General features: G+C 35.0%; 1 protein-coding gene across 1 annotated transcript in view; it reads left to right on the top strand.

Moving 5' to 3' along the window:
* The first annotated feature begins 10,838 nt into the window (after window positions 1-10,838).
* LOC145690961 (uncharacterized) overlaps window positions 10,839-21,273 on the top strand; it is a 70,103-nt gene continuing 59,668 nt past the window's right edge. Inside the window, exon 1 of the mRNA XM_081766429.1 lies at window positions 10,839-11,880. Coding sequence (XP_081622555.1) covers window positions 11,516-11,880 — 365 coding nt within the window. The 5' untranslated portion in view covers window positions 10,839-11,515. The remainder of the gene's footprint in view (window positions 11,881-21,273) is intronic.

The following is a 21,273-nucleotide window of genomic DNA, read 5'->3' as shown; positions in this document are numbered from 1 at the left end:
ATGCAATAATACAATTTTCTGACATGATATTGGTTATGATACTGACGTATAAAATTTCATATACAGGATGCTTTAAGATTATAGGAGTTTGAGTAGAGAGCCTTGATGACAATCAGGGGGCAGGAGTAGTCACCAGGTGCGCTCGTCTCCTTGCCCCTCTGGCGTCGTCCCTCCTGCAAGTTGCAGTTATACTGATTTAACCCCTTCGGTTCCTACGGCTACATTTGTGGAAGCACATTAACCTTCCGTGGTCACTCTGGGGTCTGACAGACCCCAGATGAATTATTTTTTATTCTGATTTTTTCTGTTGTTTTTTTGAAAAGTTTTCCATCCAAGTAAATTCAATTGGTAACACTGCCTGTTGCTATGGCTTGTAAACTGCGTCCATTGCGAGCTTTGTGCTATACAAGACGCTTGTAAAGAGTGTTTGGGATCCAACGCACCCCAGTGTGACCGGCGCGTAAACGTTTCCTTCTTTTATTCGCTTTTTAATTCCACCTGTTTTCCTTTATTTCTGACATTTCTATTCATGAAATATGGCTCAGAGTAACTTTAAAATAGATGAAATACTTGAACTTTCGCTTGACAATAATGACAGTGGTATACAAGATTTTTGTATTTTTTTTTGAAGTACAAAGGCCAAAGCGTTGACCTCTTCAGGACCAATTGCTCGAATGCTGAGCCAGCAATTTAAACCTCCGTAGTTCGGCTCCTCATTAACGTAGAAGGATAATTTAGGTGTCTGTCTCTTCAGGAAGGATAACCCTTTCCAATGGCGTGCGTTTCATTCACATAAAGGTTTCACTATAAAGAGGTAGGGGAACAAATTGAATGCTTTTGTTCCCCTCTCCCTCAGCATTTAGAGGAGAAACTCTCTCCCCAAAGGAGATACAAGCATAAAAAGTGGCATCAAAAAAGATAAATGAACATACTAACTAGTGATACCATGTGTATAGCCGTTCGGCTTGCGAGGGGGAATCAGAGGCATATTGAATTTAACCTTTTTTCAGTATATATTTTTATAAAAGTAAAACATATTACCTGAAAATTGTGGGACGCTGCCAACACTATTATTTGCAATACTCCAAAGAATAATATCACATGTACGCCAGACATACGGAACAATCATATAAAAAATAAAAAGATGAAGATACAATAGCAAGGGATAAAAAATTCGGAACAACGTACCTATGAGAATCATCCTGTATATATTTATATATTGTCATCTACCCTGACTTTGGCAACCCTAGCGACGTCCCTAATTGTCACAGAGAAAAGAAGAATACCTCGTTGAAAAACTTATGGGACACAGATTCTAACGAGGTAACTTTTGTGCCTCCCGTGCCCAACCCGTGAATGAAGAAGAATGTAAAAATCGAAAAAAATACACTTTTTCGAAGTTTGTACAGCTATGGCAACACCAGGGTCCGAAATCCCGGGGGGACGGGAGGAATTCCCCCCCTACCAAAATTGTTATGCTTGCATTTCCCACCACCAAAATCTGTAGGGGGGACACCTTAATAGTAGACTAGAGGGAGAGATGGAAAGCAAATTTCATAAATGAATAAAAATTTTAAAAAATATAATCATGGTCACAGCTTCTAAAATAAATCTGTAGCTTATCTATGAAACAGATTTAACTGTCTTATAGGCTGTAAGGGGTTTGTTGCTTGCAATTAAGATATACACATAAAACTGTGGCAACTGTGGCTAGGTTTATTGCTGATCAGTTGCGTACAGAATTGGTAAAACTTCTCAAACAAACAGATTGTTTTTCAATTTCAGTGGATGAATCCACACACAGGTTTGCAGATAAGCACTTGCTGTTATATGTGGCATATGTGGGTGAAGAAAAAAATCCTTGTTTTATTTATTTATTTATAAATTAGTGCCATTTGAAAATGCCGATGCAAAATTCTTGAAAAGAAAATTATTCAAGTATTTTCCGAAGGTAGCATAGATTTTTTAAATCTTAAAGAAACGTTTGTTGGATTTGCTTCGCAAGGGCTGCAACGTTCACCGGGAGAAATGAAGTGTTGCCGCTTGAATTAGAAGAAGTGTCAATCCATGCCTAATTAGCGTACACTGCATAGCTTATCGAATGGATCTTGTTTCTGAAAGAGATTGCGGTGTTGCGAATGCTGTTCACAACTTTTAATATTTGTTAGACGAACTTTACAAAGTGTTCAGTAAGCCAACTGCAGCTGAAAAAAACTTTTTAAGTATCGCATTAGTCACAGATGCTGCAAGACTGCTAACAATAAAAAGAAATATGTTTTACATACGTAGGATTTCAAATGAAAGGGACGCATTACTGACAGTCTTGACAGATTTTTCTTGTACAATGTAATTTCTACTTTCGAAGCGTGAAAATATTGACCACTTCATTAAAGACCGCTCTAAACTTTGTGGTATTTGAAAAAAAAAAAACTTTCGGAGAAAAAAAATATATTCCTAGGTATCCTGGATATTGCGTTCATTCTGTCTATTATTAGTAAAACGATGCAAAAGGAGTCAGTTTCGTACAATGAAATAGAGAAAATAAATTCAATTAACAATCTCAGCTCTGAGAGAAATGCATGTGAAAGATTATGTCTACCTCAGTCTTTGTAAAGGAAAGCATTTAGTGCACTGCTGAAACCATCTGATACAAGGAGTGATAATAGTGAGTTTGATCAAATAAGGAGTCAGGGTTTAGTAGACAAAGTGGAAAGCATATTTCCTTCAAATAATGTACTAAATGTTTAATAGTGTTTGAAAATAAAGATCGTAATAGCATGAGTTGTTCACACGGTAACGTAGACGTATATAAAGCAGCTCAACTGTTGGAATTGTTGCAGTATCAGAATGGAAAGAGTACAAGTCAAGTTCTACGTTGGTAAATGACTTTCCAGTTCTTAAAACCTTAACGCCAAAGTTCGCTCAGTGCCTTTATCAACTGCTGCCTGTGAATGTGGATTCAGTGATGGTGATAATATTAAAAAGAAACCGTATGTTGGCGAGTACCTTCCAATCTTTATTGACAATAATTAAACTTAATGGATCTGGTTTGAAATTCTGGGATGCTGTTATTGTGATTGATACGTGGCTTTCACCTGGATAACAAATGTCCAACTCACGTTACACACGGAAACAAAAAGTGAAGAGAAGTTTAATTATTCTCTAACGTAAGATCACTGGCGCAAAATCCCGGAGGGATAAGGGGGACATGTTCCCTCCAATCTTGGAGCTGGGCGACTGTCCCACAATAAACCGATTTGAAATGTCCTTTTTGCGAAAAACATGTATTTTTGTGTCTGATTCCCACAAAGGAAAGTGAGATGAAATTGATGTCCCTCCAGAATAAGCCTCAAATCTGCCCGCCTCCCAATGTTGAAGACACCTCTGCTCTCTGATCTTCCACAGGACTGCTTTTCAACTTCACAAATATTTCGAGCATTGCTTAACAATAAAAGAAAAAGAAACGTTCTTACTTGTTTCCCCCAACGTTGAAGACAGTTTTGCGCCGCTGCGTGAGATACGTTATTGCAAACTATATTTTACGTTTATAAATACATTACCACAATCAATCAATACTCGTATTATTGTGGCTCTCCCCGCTGGTCTAGTGGCTAGCACGTGCGACTTACAAAATCTTGAACGACTACGGTGTTTAGAATTCCACATCTAATAGCGTCGCTGCTGAAAAGGGAAGTTAAACTTATATCAGCAAATCAATCATATTATTGTGCTTGTGTTTTCATCTTATAAGTTAACGATCTACAAATACCCGCCAAGGCTAAGCAAGACGGTCACGATGAGGAGGGTTAAGAACGTGGAAGGAAAAAGGAGGACCCCGAGAAACCCCACACACAGTATTGATATACCACAAGCAGAGCCTGGCGCGAGCTAGGACCCATCCAGGTATGCCACACAACTGAAGTGAGCGCTATACCGCTGAGGAAACCCGGCTTTTCGTTGTGCTTTCAAGTACTTGTATTGAAATCATATCTGTTATTTATAATATAGTCTATTGTTGTTAATAATACAATATAGATACGTAGTATTATTTGGACTTACATAGGTGACTGGATATCTGAACGATCAAACTGAAACACTAAATACTTAGGGAAGAAACAGTAATTTCATAAAAGTAATAAAAACTTTACTCCGGCTCTATAGCTCATGGGGATATATGACTCGCAAGGTGGAGAATTTCAACTATGTAAGTCTAATGATTGGTTAGCACATCAATTCTCAGGTGTTATTATTTCTGAATTTAGATCTCATATTGCTATTTTCGTGAATGAGGTCCTCAATATATGGTAAACACAAGGGGACTGTACTGCCACGGGAGTCTAATCCTGCACCATCCGCACCGAAGTGCAGTAGATAAGTTTACCAATTAGGTGAAAAGAATAAATAACATTATGAAAGTATTTTAAATAACAATAACGACTTGTTCGAACATTTATTATTATTATCATTATTACTATTAGTAATAATAATAATAAAAATAATAAATATAATAATAACAATAATAATCATAATCATATAATGACAATAGCAATAATAATTAAAAAAACAACTTGTAAATAATAACAAGAAAGGTAGGCAATAGCTGACTAAATTTATCCACTAAAATGACGTCGTAGTGCAGAGTTATATGCAGATTGAGAATTAAATAAGTCAATGGGTGTATGCGACATCTCGTTGTATTAGTTTAGGAAGCCGGTAGAACAGAGAACGTTGAACTATTGAAAGTCTAGATCGTATTATGTGTTACGGTTTTCTCTGAAGGGAATTCGGAAATACGTCTATAACATAATAATAAATAGAATACCACCAGCAGTGCACCCCGGAATATTTTTCTGAAGAAACGACTGATCTGCATTCGTATGGTGAATTGAACATCAATACATCCCACCGCCGTAACTTAGATTTTTTTCGGGAGGAGGGTGGTAAGCATTAATATTTGTGCCCACTAGAAAAACATCGCGTGGGCCCTCCCTCAAAATTCGAAAATAGCCCCTTTTTTCATCTTTCTCTTCTTCTTTGTGGGCATCCCGGAGCCTGTGGACCCTCCTGCACGGCAAGGTCTGCGGGGCCGATAGTTATCCCTCTGGGCCTGTTCCATACATGACAAATTAATTCAGGGGCAAAATTGACATATCTCAAAGACGTACGAATAAATATAACTTCTAGGGCTACTACTAATAGGGAGTATTTTTAACTGAAATTGTCCCACGATTCATTTTTGTTTGTGCTGTTTTGTTTATGTAATATAGTGAACCTGTTTGATACTTCATTTATAATTTCATGTTCGTATCGTATATGGATTAAAAATATTTGTCTTCAATTGGATCCCCCTCGAACGGCGGGAAGCTACCCTGGGGAGAAATTGCCCTCCTGCCCCCCACAGGTTAAGACCCTAATAGAATCCACTATTTATGAACATTGTTTCTAGCATTTTCATTTTATTTAGTGAAGGTATAACTAACACTACAATTTTTCTCCTTCTACATTACTCAAACATTATTTCTTGCTTTTCACATGAGTGAAAAAAGTTTCCTGATAAATGTTGTGTGCTGCTGCGAAGACTACATTTAAGGTGTTTGTGTCGGTTTATATGTGGCGCAAGCACGTACGTTGAACAATAATCACGTTGCTGTGAGGGCGGACAGGCTATTGTATACAAGATCAAACTTCTGAATTCCATTTCATAGTTATATAAAAAGGAAGAAAAGCAACACCTACAGGTTTCTTTCTTTTGTTTTTCCTATCTCTGCGTAGCATTTAATCATGACTGAATCAGTGAAAGACTTCAGCGTCTTTTAAGGCAAGATCTGCATACAGAGGCCAATTAACCAGAATAAACACCTTTGTTGAGGCTTTTGATCCAAATGAAGGGAGAAGCCGCGGGTGCTCAGAGATAGAATGGGGTCCCTGGTTCGATCCCAACTCGCACCATATAAACTTTGTGGTGGACAAACACCGTGTGCATGTTTCTCTCGGGGTTCTTCCACTTTCTTCATTCCACCATTTCATTCATTTCTCACCATCATCGTCTCCTTTAGCCTAACCGGCATAAGCGTAGGACGTAAAACTCAAAGATTTCCAAATGAAGGCACTATCGAAGAAATGTGTGCACGCTTAAAACATCTAAATAGCATCTTGTCAAAACAGGAGGAGGTGCAAGATACTGTTGAGACTAATCAAATTGAACCCGGAGCACAAGAAAACGTCCATGCAGTGATTGAAAATACTGTTCTTTAGAGACCTCAATACAAGCACTTGTTTAAAAGCATGAAAATAAATTCCACTGTTCCGCAAAATTTGATCCGCCATATTGGATCCACTATTTTGAAGATTTCAGTTTTGATAAGAAGTACGTGATCAGTGAGGTCAAAAACAACAGCATGCCCATTTTTGTACACTCTGAAAGTGATTTTGAATTTTGGGCACGTTTTTAGCATTTCGTAGCACTGTGCGTTTTCGCAACACAAGGACAGCTCTTTAAAAACAGTACTGTACTGCGAAAATTAGTACGTCTGGTCACCCTATGCTAGTCAGACCAATTTCGTAACAGAGAATTTGGTGCAATAATTGAAATTCAAACAGTATAGACAATATACTCCAATTCGAGGTATAAATCAAGCAATATCTAATAGAAAGTCCTCTGTGACATTCATATGTTAACACATTTTCATTGAATATAAATTGTTCAGTTTTCCTTCATATTAGCGGTAGTAAAGTTGGGGTGAATGCCGTAGTAAAGTGGAGGTGAACATAGGTTTATAGAATTTTAACAACGGCAAAAAAAAAAAAAAAAAAAAAAAACGCAATTACAAACACATGGCGACCATGACAGCACAAAATAATCAATCTTCGGATGTAATTGTGCCCGAAGATACTACTAATTTACTTGGTAAACCCGACAGTATTTAGAACATATATTGTAGTGTTTGCGTATAGAATCCAGAGTTTGAGTCACGTAGTATATGTAGCAGACTAGTTAAATTTAATTTCCTTGGAAATTGTTCAAACTTGTGAAAAAGGAAAGAGAAAATAATAAGCAGGCTTTAAATAACATAAAGTAAATTTAATTACTATAGAAATATTACTAGTATAAGTTTTTCGTAAGACATTAAAATATAACATTTTTATCTTTGTTCGCAAAACTTTTCTCCCGTCAACTTCCAATATTACGCAGAGATGAATACACACCAATCAGCTGATCACAGCCGAACACACACCAATATAGACATAACCTTCTGTTTGCACCTTTATTTATACTTATGCTAAGAATATTGTGAGGAAATAATTATAGGATACGTGTTAAGATATGTTAAAATAATTTAATAAGATTTGAGAAGTGTCAAAAAAGAGAAGGTTTTGTGCAATTGAAATAATGACACATTAGTTTCAGAAAGTTGTTTGTTTACACTTTGTTGTTGAAGTTAGGCGTTCGTATTTTTCACTTTTATATTGTGAATTAGTTGTTTGTAACTTAAAGAAATATAGAGAGTAGAATTACATTAGAACAAATTCAAGCATTGTTAGAGAAACAGTCTGCTAAATTAGAGCAGAAACTAGAAAATAACAGTGAACCTTTAGAACATAAAATTGAAAGCAATAGAGAATGAGTAGATGAATTAATAGGTGATGCAAACAGTCAATAACAGAATCAGCAAATGAATGTAAACAGTGCATAACCAAATTAGCGAAAGAGTGGACGTAGAATTGAGTTGAATTAGAAAGTAGACTTGATGAGTACGAAAGTATTGTAGTACGATTACTGATTACTGAATTCAATGATACGATTACTGAAATACGTTTGGAATTAGCTAGATTAACCAAACGCGTTGTATCACTTAGCGAAGAATATAGTAAAAGTGTTGGGCAATTACAGGCATCCATACAAGCGGTAGAGATAGAGTGTAGGCAGACCACCGAGGCCCAACAGCGTGATATTGATACTTTGAAAGAGGAAGTGCAAAAGGTAAAATGCCAATTAGAGAAAATAGAAGGACACCAGGTACTCACAGACAGAAAATGCGAGATTGTTAGTTTTTGTATGAATAGACAGGAAAGTGCCGTACGCGAATTAAACGGATATGTAAAGGAACTCAAGGAAAAGACAGGTGAGATAGGTGAAGAAGTACAAGGGCAACGGCAAATTCTAAAACTTAACAGTGAACGGTCAGATGGAACCGAACAAACCTTAGAAAGTTTCAGTGAACACCATAAAGCTACTGTTGAAATGATAATGGAGCATTTTGAGAAATTGCCCGCTGTTATCGTAAAATCCGAACATGATCAAGATATTACTCAGGAAATGCTATAGATTAGAGAGAGTAAATCGTGAATTATTAGTACGACAGGAACATATTGATAAATTGCGACAATTGGATATTGATACACGTACGTCAACACGTAATGAGAATCAGTTCGATCATGAGTACCACGGCTCACAATATCAAAGTGAAGGTTTCGAATCCGACGGCCTCTAGTGTGTTTATGAATATGTAATATTTGGCATAATTTCAATGAAATTAGTCGTAACATCCTCATATATATATATATATATATATATATATATATATATATATATATATATATATATATATATATACAGTGTGCGAATTAGATAATCTATATTGGGGGGATAAAATTAGGCCAACAGGACAAAGTCTGAAGGTTCAAATTTCAAAATCAGACAATAAATGCCTTACCCCCCATATATATATATATATATATATATATATATATATATATATATATATATATATATATATATATATATATATATATATATATATGTGTGTGTGTGTGTGTGACATCTGTAATAAATAAGAGATTTATTAATTTAATAAATCTACCGACAATAACTATGCACACATATATTGTCTGACATACACACACCCCACTAAACCGTTCAGGATGTGTTTAAATGGTGTACTCCCTCCTGTGCCCGTAGCTCTCTAAGGTTTATTTAGTTAATAATTCGGCCCGAGCGATAGCCATGATCACAAGCATATGTTAATTTTTCCACTCATATTGAAAGCTTCCCCTTTGCGTTATTACATACAGGTTGCGAAAAAAAATCTACTTCAGTCTTTCGAAAACCACTAAAATTATCAGTTAAACCGGACATTTTTTTTTTAAAAAAAGAACATCTAGATATTAACTTATCAAATAAGAAATGTATTGTTAGTGGTCCTGATTTCTGACATCAAGGTCAAATCGAAGGCCAAATATTTAAAATCTTTGAATTCAAATTTGTGCTTCTACTTCCTAAAGCTGTGCTCATCACGACTTTTTTCTCCAAATATCGATTCCGTGATGGGGCACAGGATGTCAACACTTAAAATTATGTTACTGTTAGGTTGCAGATGAGTTGATTCACTATGGGCTACGTTATTCAAATAAAGTAAAACATTACATTGAAGTTTTTCAGATAACATTATTAGTGTGGACAGCAAACTGTACAATGAAAAGATGAAAAATGAAGGGTTAACTCGCTCCAGTTGAAATGCTTATACAGGCACGGACAATGACACGGAGAACCAGTAGTATTAACAAATGCTGAAACAAATCTTCAATTATGCGCTTATTCACCTAAAAATCACCTTCACTAACATGTCTGCTCACTAGGAGCGTATCCCCAGGGGTACGTTAACATATACTTACGAGAGAATACCTATATCGCAGATTTTGAGTACAGTTTCAACAGTTCATTTCCGTAAACTGTAAAAGGCAGTGATTACTATGCTAATTATCACAAATTAAATGCAACTCTTGAGTTGCATACACACAACCTACTAGGGAATGAAGACCATGTGCTAACAAAGCGTACACTGGAAATTGAAATAACATGTTATAACAAAAATTAAAATAAGATGGTGGAAGAAGGTATTTGTTTACTTCTTCTTGGCGAACCGCTAAAAACATTTATAAATTGATATGTAGCTTTCTTATACGCAATTAGTACATTCAAATTCACAAACGATGACGAACTGAAAGGTACGAAGGTACAGTTGCAATTAACAACCGTAGTCATAATAATATAGTTCAACTAAACAACGTTGAAAATAGTGGGTAATTAGGTGGTAAGTAGAAATTACCAAAACTGAATAGTTTACATCGATCATTTCGAAATACAGCTAGAAGATTAAACTTACAAGAAATGACAAAATCAGTGAAATTTGGAGTTATACTGAGCATAGTTTGGGGGGGGAAGCGAGCATCCCCGGTGGGGATACTTCAGCTGACTTCTTTGGAAGGGATCAAAATGTGATTGAGGTGGAGAATCCCCCTTATCCCCCCCGGTAATTTGCACCCTGTATATATATACCTTCTGCGTGTGAGTGCCCCCTCCAAATATACAGAAAAATGGGCGCCCTTGCGTAGTACTATATTCTTGGGTACTTGCTAGAAATTACAGAAGGTTATTCGTTTTATACCCACCCATTTTCGATTGGGTGCTGCCACCTGGCGTATCACCTGGCATATCTTATGGTCACCTTACAAGGGCAGTGTTTGTCTGACCTGGAATACTGGCATACACAGTTAAAGATGCTTTTATCATGGAATCTGAAAAGTCTTCAAAACTTTCCCTTCTGTTCTTTGAGATATTTGTTAGAGATTTATGACCCCGTTACCTGAAAATCAACGTTGCTACTTCCCTCTATTGTCCTTTTCTTTTATCTACCATTCATTGTTTTTTTCTTTTTTTAATGCTGAATTTGGTTGTTTATGAAAGGTTACGGAAGTACGGCAACATTGAAGAGAATGACAGCGCATGTGCTGCTTAAGATCAGCCCTGGGTTGTGTGGGGGGAAATGTGTAGTGTTTGGGGCAAGAGATCTCCAATAGTTACAGTAGGTGCGTGAGTGATGGTAGTGACTGTTATCAAATGGCACCGAAAAATCAACGTCTTATTCCAAGAGATGCTTACACATACACACACAAAAGCCACAACCAGTTATTATTCTCAAATGAAAAAAATTGTGTTAAAATATTAAATTGTTCGCACTAACTATCTTAAGTCGCGGCACAAGTCACAACCAAAAGTAGCATTTGAAGCAATAATAGCACGTGTATTAAATAAAATTAGTACCGGTATACGCAACGGGAGATTGACAGTCAATCAAACCGCAATGGCATACAGAAATACAGGATTTGCTATTCCCGCTAAAACGATAAAGATGGATGGATACCTTCTGAAACACGAGAATAGCGGTATGTAAGAGTGAACCTCACTAGCGACAAAAGGTCTGACTTGAACGAAATATGAACTAAAGAAGTATACATCCGGGTTCCTTTTCACTTTCCTCCGGCTGCTACAAACAAACAAACAATTGCCTAGAGAGCGATCGTGGCTAAGGAAATAAGGATCTGCAGAAGAAGATGATTTTAAATATAAAGTTGCTTTTGTGAACGTTCTTGTAAATCATTTCATTAAGACTGGTAACATAAAATATAAGGGAAGTATAAGAACAGTCTTTATATTCTTATTATATTTCAATTCACAATGGCTGGTGAGGCGTCTGTTAAGTTGGAATTGATGTGCAAAGAAGAAATTGCTTTTGATTTACCTCAGAAAGATCCACTCGAAGGGAAAGGGTGGACATACGAACTGATGACTGACAAGAAAGAGTTAATATTATCCACAACGGAAGGACAGGAAACAATGGACAAGGATACAGCTATGTGTTCTTTGGATGTGAAACTAAACGTTGATAAGGTGAAATCAGAATTACCAGTAGAAGATGATCCTAAATTTGAAAGGAATATAGAAACGCCTAGAAAAATAGTGGTTCAGGAGACTTGCGCGTCGTACTCTAATGACTTCCAACAATTAACAACAAAAAGTTTAAATTCACTTCGCCCAGAAAGGTAATGTTCAATTTTTCATATACTAATTGGCTCAGATTGATAATACTGTTACATGCGTTCGGAAAGTTTGTTGGCTAAAAGCAATACTTCACGAGAAATATTTAGATATGGGAGATATCTCGAACGTAAGTTAGTAACCTACAATTAGGAAATTGCAAGGCACAGATAGATAAGCTGTATACCAAATAAAAATAAGATCGATACGACTAATACAAATCTTATGCAGTGTAGATCTTGATAAACTAATTATTTCTTTATTATTGATCACACACTTCTCAATAATTGTTGCACATATATGGATGCTCGACAATATTGTTTTATTTATATAGAGACTTATGTAAAATAAGAAATCGTGAGAATGGTATATATCCTAATATTTTGCAAATTTAAACGTGGAATGTATTAATTGGAACAAGAACTATGGACGTTTGTGTTTCTAGTTAGAATTTAGCTCAAATGTGTCTAGCCTCATTTTTCCGGAGGGCTTCGATAGACAGTAAAATACAAGAGAAAGAATATTTTAACCATCAATGGATGTTCATTAATTGTAGAGGTCCATACATCAAACCATTTCATAGCTGCACTCATTTCTTTCAAGGAAGTCGACTTTTTACATTCCCAGGAATCATTTCTAGAGTATGGACCTAAATTTCTCAATGTATAATCACTTTAGTGTCTTAGTGAACGTACATGATGTGTGAATTATTGTACAAACAACGCTAACCAGCATGTGGTAGATGGCCGGTAAAAATAAGATTGCTATGCAGATTAGTTCATTACGCAGAATGTTGGTAAACGAGGACAGCGCAAAATTCTGTATTTAGGATAAACTTACATGTCTTACGTGTTGAATGTGTTCTTTACGTTCCTAAGTATTTTATAGGTATCATCCTGAAATGCTTTCTTTGCTCGTATATTTGTGTTCCAAATTAACACAATATATTAGGGACGTAATTCCTTAGTTATATGAATTCCTTCCTTCCCAAACGTTTTTCTAGTTTTGTGTCATGATTTGCCACATTGAATTTTGATATTTCATTTCGCTTACAGTGGTAACTAGCTACTGTAACACCGGGTTACTTTGCACATTAGGCATTACTTCCCACAAAATATGAAAAGAGATTCAGTCATCTGTTAGTAAAACCCTGAACTGTAAACAGATTGGTGGTAGTTCATATTTTTCTCACTGGGTGTCTCTGTACAGTCATATAGTACTATGTTACTGTGGCGCCACATATTCTGCCTGTTTGTATGTGTGGAATGCGGTGAGCGGGTATTTGAATTTTGGTTTCATGGCGACGATCGTGGCAACTATTCTACAACCAACTTTACTGAATAAATAACCTAGTTCTTTTCATTTTTAGTAGTTTAAGAAATTTGGATTTGTGTTTTTTACAATTTAGAAATTTATAAGAACATCCCTAGGTGGCGACAACAAAGAAAGTTTGAATTCTATTTCAAGCGCTTTCCAATTCGATTTTTTTTTTGTTTGCTCTGCTCTGAGCCTATCGTAGAAGTATGTATTTGACATCTAGCTATTCCTAGTAGAAGAGGCAAGTAGCTCGCGAGTTTTTTTTTTTTATTTTAATGAATAAGGAAGTATTAGTGTTTGTACTGACAAACAATGAAAAACAAGCTTTAAAGTTGTTCCAAACTTCGTGATCAGAACGGCTCCTACTCTGCGGATGGTATAATTTGAGAATGTTTCATTTCTTTTAGCCGAGTGAAATAAATTGAGATCTTATTTGAATATATAAAGGAAAGTAAGAATATCTCAAGTACAAACCATGAAAAATTTCCCAACCATTCTATTTTTAACATCTTTGAAACTTTAACAGCTATTGCCAGTTATTTCGCTTCTAACTGCAGTGAATGTAATTTGAGATAACGTCTTTCTTATTAGGTGAGTTAAATAAATTTTGTTACTCTGCTTTTAGATTTTAGATAGAGTGAGAATGGCCATAGATACAAGTCCCTCAGGATTTTGTGTTTTTTTTTATTTAAGAACAGTTTTGGAATAGAAGATTAAGAATAGATTTATCAATACAAAATAACTATGCAAAGTATCGATTTTGACAAAATAGAATCTTAATATGTTTTAAAAATGTGCCCGACGTGGGTTTCTTTTTTTTGGGTTCCCTTTAAAGGGGGGTGGTCATTATGACTACAAGTCGAATTCTAAGTAACGTTAGTTTTAATTTTTGTTGTGGGGCAGCAACATTTTATCAGATAATGTTCTCGTTGTACTGTTGAAAAGGGTATTTTATAAACAACTTTTTGTTCTTCTACATAGAGATGTAGAACTTCTCTATAGATCATCATTATTATTTAAATTCATTTCAGAACGATGTTAAAGCAAATTTCATTGTGGGTTACTGAGTTATACTCATAAAATACCAGGGAAGCGTTATTTATTTATTTATAAATTAGCCTTTTTAGAGTCCAGATTAAGAATATCATTAATACGATATTATTAAGTACATCCCGCCTTTCGTACAAAATTTCTTAGTATGATAGAAAACTGCACCGTCTAAGCTGCATTTCATTCTTGAATGTAGGTTTACATTAGTAAAGCACGATGATGGTTGAGTCCAAGTTTTTATGAGACAAAGATTTAAACTGCTTTAAGAAAAATTATTTTCCACTTTTATTATATTTCTTACACGGGGGAATATATTCTATGATCCAATCGAAAGTGCAAGAACGTGAGAGTAAAACTAACCAAGACAGACGAAAAGATTATGGAGCTAATGGTTTATAGTTTACTTGTGTATCAGTTTTCTTATATATTTTGTGTTTCCACGTATTTTTCCTTTCTTTAATTTGCATTTTTCTCAATTTTTAAGATTTTTTCACACCATTTTAGACTAAATTCCACCAAGATATGAGTTTTCTATCATTTTGTCAGTACTTGTGTGTATTGATAGCTTTTCCCATAGTTCATACTGCCTTTTTGGACAGGTCTATATTTTTGCTCTTAAAGTCGAAACACTGAGCTATTCCATATAAAATTAGGAAGTTCACGAGTGAAGCCTTAAAAATTAAAGTTAGAGTTTATGTTTCAAATGAAATTGACGTTTGTTTGATTTGCACTTGCTGATGGCTCAAAGCTCATAGGATACAGGCTTGGGTGTCGTTTCTAAGCTTGTGCATCACCCTTTACAAGAATTTCCATTAACAAACCTGGATTTCTTTAATTTGTACTATTGTTTTCTTTTGAGATTTTAGCCTGCATTCTCCGTTTTTTGTTGACTACTTACAGCTTTATCTCGGGCACTTGCGTAATCCTTTTTCATCCTTGTAAGTGTCTATTTCCTTTGTTTTTTTTCTGGTTAGTTATAACTCAGTAGTTTACGAAAATGCATTTTAAATTTTGCATCGTCCCTGAATTTTAAACTCAATCTTTTTCTCCTTCGTTTCCTTCTGCTTTTTAACCTTTAAGAGGAAATATTTGTATGTCAGACACATATGGTTTTTCTTTGTATTACATTGGCAACACTGATTCACTCAATGTATCGGTTCTCTCAGTACCTTCCAATTATTTAGTTGTATGTGTTTCGCAGTAGTCCATTTTTGGCGTAATGTCTGAGTGAACATTTATCGATGGTTTTAGAAAGAGGCACACATTTCCATTATTGTTTATACTTTTGCGTGATTATTTGACCCATATTTCCTGAAGAGAGTTTTGCTTTCAAAAATTTTTGTGGTTTACTTTTATTTACCATGAAATAGAAGCTATTGAGCTCTTGAAAAATACTATTTTGTTTGTATGAGATTTTATGTATTTGCAAAATATAGACCTAGTACCTCGAGAATGAAATTTAAGAATGAAACCGTAAGTACAGCAGATCCTTATTTCACGGTAAAAATTCCAAAAATGTTGAAAGTACAGAAGTAATTTATATTATTGTCTTCAATAGATTCTGACTGAGACGCGTAATTTTTTCCTCAAAGTCAAGAATTACCTAGTGACAGTGAGGGCGATACCAATTCTGATACAGTGCCAGGTGTCAGCTCAAGTAATAACAGAACTGTCAATGTGAGCAGCCCTAGTGAAGTTTCATATGATAACGAAGGCCTTAGATACAGACGTAAGAACAGGTTTGTTTGGAATTGATATGAACCACTAAGAAACCGAAGGGTTCTTCATTAAAACATAGATGGATGCCTGGTATAGTCACCCATGTAAAAAATCTGGGAAAAAAAATCCTGTCTAACTTATGTGATGATGATATAAATCAGGAGATTTCAATATGAAGTTGGAAGAAAATCGAAACAAATTTGAAGTAAATTAGAGCAAAGTCAAAAAACAGATCTACTGACCTATCTGAAAGTAAAACCCCTATTTCTCTCCTAATATTGTGTTCTATTTGTAAATCAGGCAACGAAGACATGTATTAACCATTTTCAAGACACTTTCGGACGACCTCTATTTATAGCTACCATGTTCGTTAAACGTTTCCAAGCTCTTGGACTAATAGAACATTTGAACAGGGCAGCTACATGTGGACAAATAGCATATTTGCAGGGTAGTAATATGTAGAATTATACTAACTTAAAATTTTCTGTTTTTAAATTTATGTACTATTTTTATTTAGATATTGAATTATTTTCCGAATTTATATTCCAATAAAACCGAATTAATATATGTAATTCTTGTTTATCATATTTTGCTCGAAGTACAACATATAAAGTTTCATTATTCTACATTACACATACGTTTTTAAAGAAAGATATTACTTTATACATGTCCGTGTCCCAGAGACACGCATTTCCTGTAAGCGAACAAAAATAACGTTCCCTATTAAGGGTTAAGATATTTTCTGACTTTAAAAATTACTCTAATAGCATACATTTTACAAAAATGGAGATCCTAAAAGAGCTGGGAGTGAATCAAAAAACTACTCTCTCTTCTTTGTCTTCAGTTAAATATAATGTTACTATTTGGATGAATCCTTCGCGATTAATTCCAATCAGTATTTTCCTAAAATCGATAAGATAAAGGGCAAGTAAAATGGAATTAAAACAAGAAGAAACAGCTGGCAGTCAACAAGGATATCATCTTAAAGTTTGTTCTTCGCTTTCTTTACATTCTTCCGAATACCTCTTTTCCATTTTGTCTATTGCAAAACAACATCTGGAATTACAAACATGTATTATAACGAACATTAACAAAACGGAAGTGATGTTCACCTGTTCCACGTTATTTCGAGAGAAGATAATTTTTTTATAACAAGTTTTCGTCTTCGTTTATAATGAGTTATAATTTGTGCTGAAGGAATGTATGATTTTTTCTTGCTTTCCTTGTTTTTTTCTTCTCCCTATATTCTTTACTATATATTGAGCTAAGTTCTGAAAATAATTTTCTATCTTACCATTTGATGTTATCCCATGTATCTCCATTAGCTTTTTCTAATATCAATATTGTTCTCGTTTCTACCAGGGTCATAATGAGAAGCTATGAGGGGCGTAGACATAAAATCATAAATAAGGCGCACTGACTGTAACATAGGGACGTTATTTCATATGCGTATTTTTTATTAAACAGGCTTATCAACAGTTGTATATTCAGTATTATTACAAACTATCCTCGCAGACCGTTTAAACGATCAAAATTGTAAATAAGTAAAACGCAGCGAAATGATAACTATTTCATAATAAGTTACTAGGTTTAGAAACACCTGCTCGACACACAGGTACCGTAGTGAGTCATCAAAATTGCCAGAAGGCCATTTTATAACATTTTATAACTTTCTCGTTTGTATAAAAAAGTTTAATCGAATATTTCTGATTCAGGCCTACACATCCGGGATAACAATGCTACCAACTTGAAATGTACAAAATATTGTTAGAGGACCAAATATTTAAACATGTACACCTTGTCTCAAAAAGGTTGAGCGCATTCTTTATTGGTGTTTTGAGGCAAAAATTTTCTAAGTCCAGCTTCGGGTATCTTCGGGAAAAAGTAAGCCAGGTTCGAACCTCCAAGCCAGCCTTTGCAATCGGGAAAAAGTTTGCAGATATGTTTTTCTTCTTTTAAATATGATAAGACTTGTTACTAAATGTTTAAAAAAGCAACATTGATTGAAATACTTAATGATACAATATTTCGAAATCTTTTATTAATGTCACCATATGCTTGTTTGTCATTTAGCTCTCCATACGTAATGGAACATTTAAATACATTAAAGAATCTTTCAATATGTAAAAGAATGCTCAAAGTTAAGAAATAGAACATAATTATCGCCTGAGTACTAAAATAAAAGTCAAAATAGAACAGAAACAGCGTTTGTAATGGATATGAATGTCATTATTATCTTGAGATCCGTTATACATCGCTAGAAGGATGGCTCCAGAAGTCCTTGTGTTAGCTCATTGGTAAGCTGTAGGATTTCAAATCATAAGGTTGAGAGTTCGATTGTCGTCTAGGTTAATGCTTTTTTTAAAATTATATTTTCCGCAATGCATGAAAAATTATATAAAATAATTACATTAAAATACATAAGTTGTGTATATATAACATAATCATTGCAGAACATAGTAATTATTATGTTTAAAATATAACATCTGAGTTAATTTTCACAGTAGGTCGGTATTATATATGAGGATGTAAATACAAGTTAAGAAACTCGTTCCATAGCAATAAATAAATCATGTATGTATTTATTTGCCGCTATTTGTCATATAGAGGGTAATTCTCAACATTCATAATACAGAATGTCATTTATGTTCTTGAAAAGTGACTCGATGCATAAACAGAGGGTATAAACAGAGAATCCAAAGTCGGAACGCTCACAAAAAAAATCATGAACCCCAAAGGTCACGTGAGCAGACTGGAATTGTCCTTATGAAGCATGCCACAGCAGAAAGTCTTTACATAGATTTTCAATTCAATTCCTGATATATGCTTTTGCAATGTGGAAGTAGTGATGCTTTGAGTCGCCCTCTCTCTCTCGCTCGCTCGCTCACTCTCTATTTATACAGAATATAAAAGTTAATTTATGTGTGTGTTTCAACATAATTCTGATATATCTAGAGCAATTTTAACTATATTTCTTACTGTCTGGAAAAAGAGTACTGTGGGGATACATATCAAAAATGCTAGAAACGGGTCGATATTAGTATCGAATCCATAGTTTCGTGGTCGCTTAGGTGAATAGCTCTACTTTCAATTCAAGTCCAGTTAAGCTCCCATTAGCACCCAGGGTGGTTACGTAGCGACATAAAGATATCGAAATCAACCGATATTAGAATCGAACCGTAAGTTTTCAGCGCCGCTAACAGTGCAGCATTTCCCATTAGTGCACATTAGTCCACATTTCACATTAGTCCTATTGCCTAGAGGGCAACATATTTGCAGAGTGCAAAGTTTAAAACTTGAATAAAATTTTATTTTTTTTCCGTATGAAAAAGTTAAAAAATCAAGAGCAAATATACTATTTATATTTCACGAACAATCCTCTTTTACTATTCTAATATGTTTAATAATAGCGTAAGAAATCTAATAGTAATTCAGAACATGTTTCACAGTTGCAGTGGTGCCCACCCCCCCTTATGTCCATGACGCACCCCCCAATTGTCTACCCGTAGGTGTTCTTCCATGAAAAAATCTTCTTTTCGATTAATTTTTACACTCCCTCAAACATATTTATACAGATATTTTAACCCCCCAAATATTTCAATGACGCACTTTGCGTCATAGCCCCCCTTGTGGGCACCTCTGCACAGTTGTTATTTTTTGTTACATAGTTGTAGCTGTAGCATGTAGTGAGTGGAATTTAACTGTAATAAATTCACTAATTAACCATATTCGAATTAAGTTTTATTTTTAAGTTCGGGATGAAGGGGCGGAGAAATATGTAGTTATTGGGGGCACTGAGCTTTTCTACATTTTACTTTCAAAATCTCCATTTTTCTTTTGTCATTTGTTCCTAATAAAAAAAGTTCAGTCACTTTTGGATTGTCATAGGATAGTAGGAGTTGGATTTTGGGATGCAGCCTGTGAGATTCTAGATGAGCTAACTGCTTGAAAAAATATTTTTGAATCATCTGTAACATATGAAATGAGGATATGTATCATAAAAAATTGAAAGTAACTATGTCTGCGTAATCATCACGGTCAAATTACAAAGTCAAATGAATTGACGTTTGGTATATACCAGGCTCCAATCCCAACTGGGAAGTTATCATACGCGTGTCACTTTCATTATAATACATATCCTTAGGGGGAGTAGAAGTCCGAATTTTTGCGAAAAATTTAGTATCTCACAAGCCGTTCAACTGAGAGCTGAAATTCAGCATATAACTCTTTATTAAAAATAAAGAGAATATGTCCTGGCATTTTTAAAATTGTCTTTTATGAGCGGGGGGACGGGGGTGCATTTTCTATATATTGGAAATTGGTAGTGGGTTGATTTGTAAAAATAATCGAAAACGATTGATATTAGTTGAGAAAAAAATTGAGTAATGCAAGCTAAAGTTCTTTTTGAATTTTATACCCACTGCTTTCTATTTATAATTGCTGAAGCTGGTGTTTAATATATGGAGCGTTCCGAGCATAAGACAATCAAGCCATAAAGTTAGAGAAAAATGGCCATAAAATTTGTATTCTAAACTTAATTACATGGGCATTTCCAATTAGTAAGGTATGATTAATTATATAGAAAATTAGTTTCTCTCTCTCTCTTTTTTTTTAACGTTGGTCTACTTTTCCTTGATTCGAAACTTTCAATTTTCACCCTATTTTCTACTGAAATGTGTCTGTAAGGCAACAAAGAAATAATTATATATGATAAATTTAAATTCATTTTAATTCGGAAGATGAGAAACACTTTGCCATTATATATCGTAAAGTTCAGACCCACCAGTATTGTAACAGAGAGGTGCTTGAGCCACTGACGGTAGAAATTCAAACTCCGGTAAGTGATAATTTCACAGTCTTGTTTTATTAGAAGTGTAACCTCTTTAGTCAATGGAGAGGAGGATGTGGGTCATCGGTCAGAATTGATGTCGATGGGTTTTGGTAGGTCGGAGTTGGTCGCAATGGTTCAGAGTGGTTCATAGTTGGTGGTGGGTCAGAGTGGATCACGATGGTTGATGGGTCAGAGTTGGCCAATGGGGTGGGTGATAGTGGGTGGTGGGTGATAGTGGGTCATGGTGGGTCGTGGATCAAATTTACATTTACCCACACCATCTCTGGTTAAAATTGTAATAAAGATAAGAGGCACCGAAGATGCATGTCGGCTATTATGCTCAAATTTTGCCCATGGATAGTACTCCACCAGGAAGCAATAAATCTGAAACGGTTCACGGTATCACCTCCTAGAACTCGAGATGTAGTGGCTAAATTAAGACGTCAATGATTTATCCTTCCACAACCAAGCTTTTTATGAT

The sequence above is a fragment of the Thermobia domestica genome, chromosome 7, assembly GCF_964235325.1.
Source record: "Thermobia domestica chromosome 7, izTheDome1.hap1.1, whole genome shotgun sequence".
NCBI lineage: Eukaryota > Metazoa > Arthropoda > Insecta > Zygentoma > Lepismatidae > Thermobia > Thermobia domestica.
This window is presented reverse-complemented; position numbering and strand designations above follow the sequence as displayed.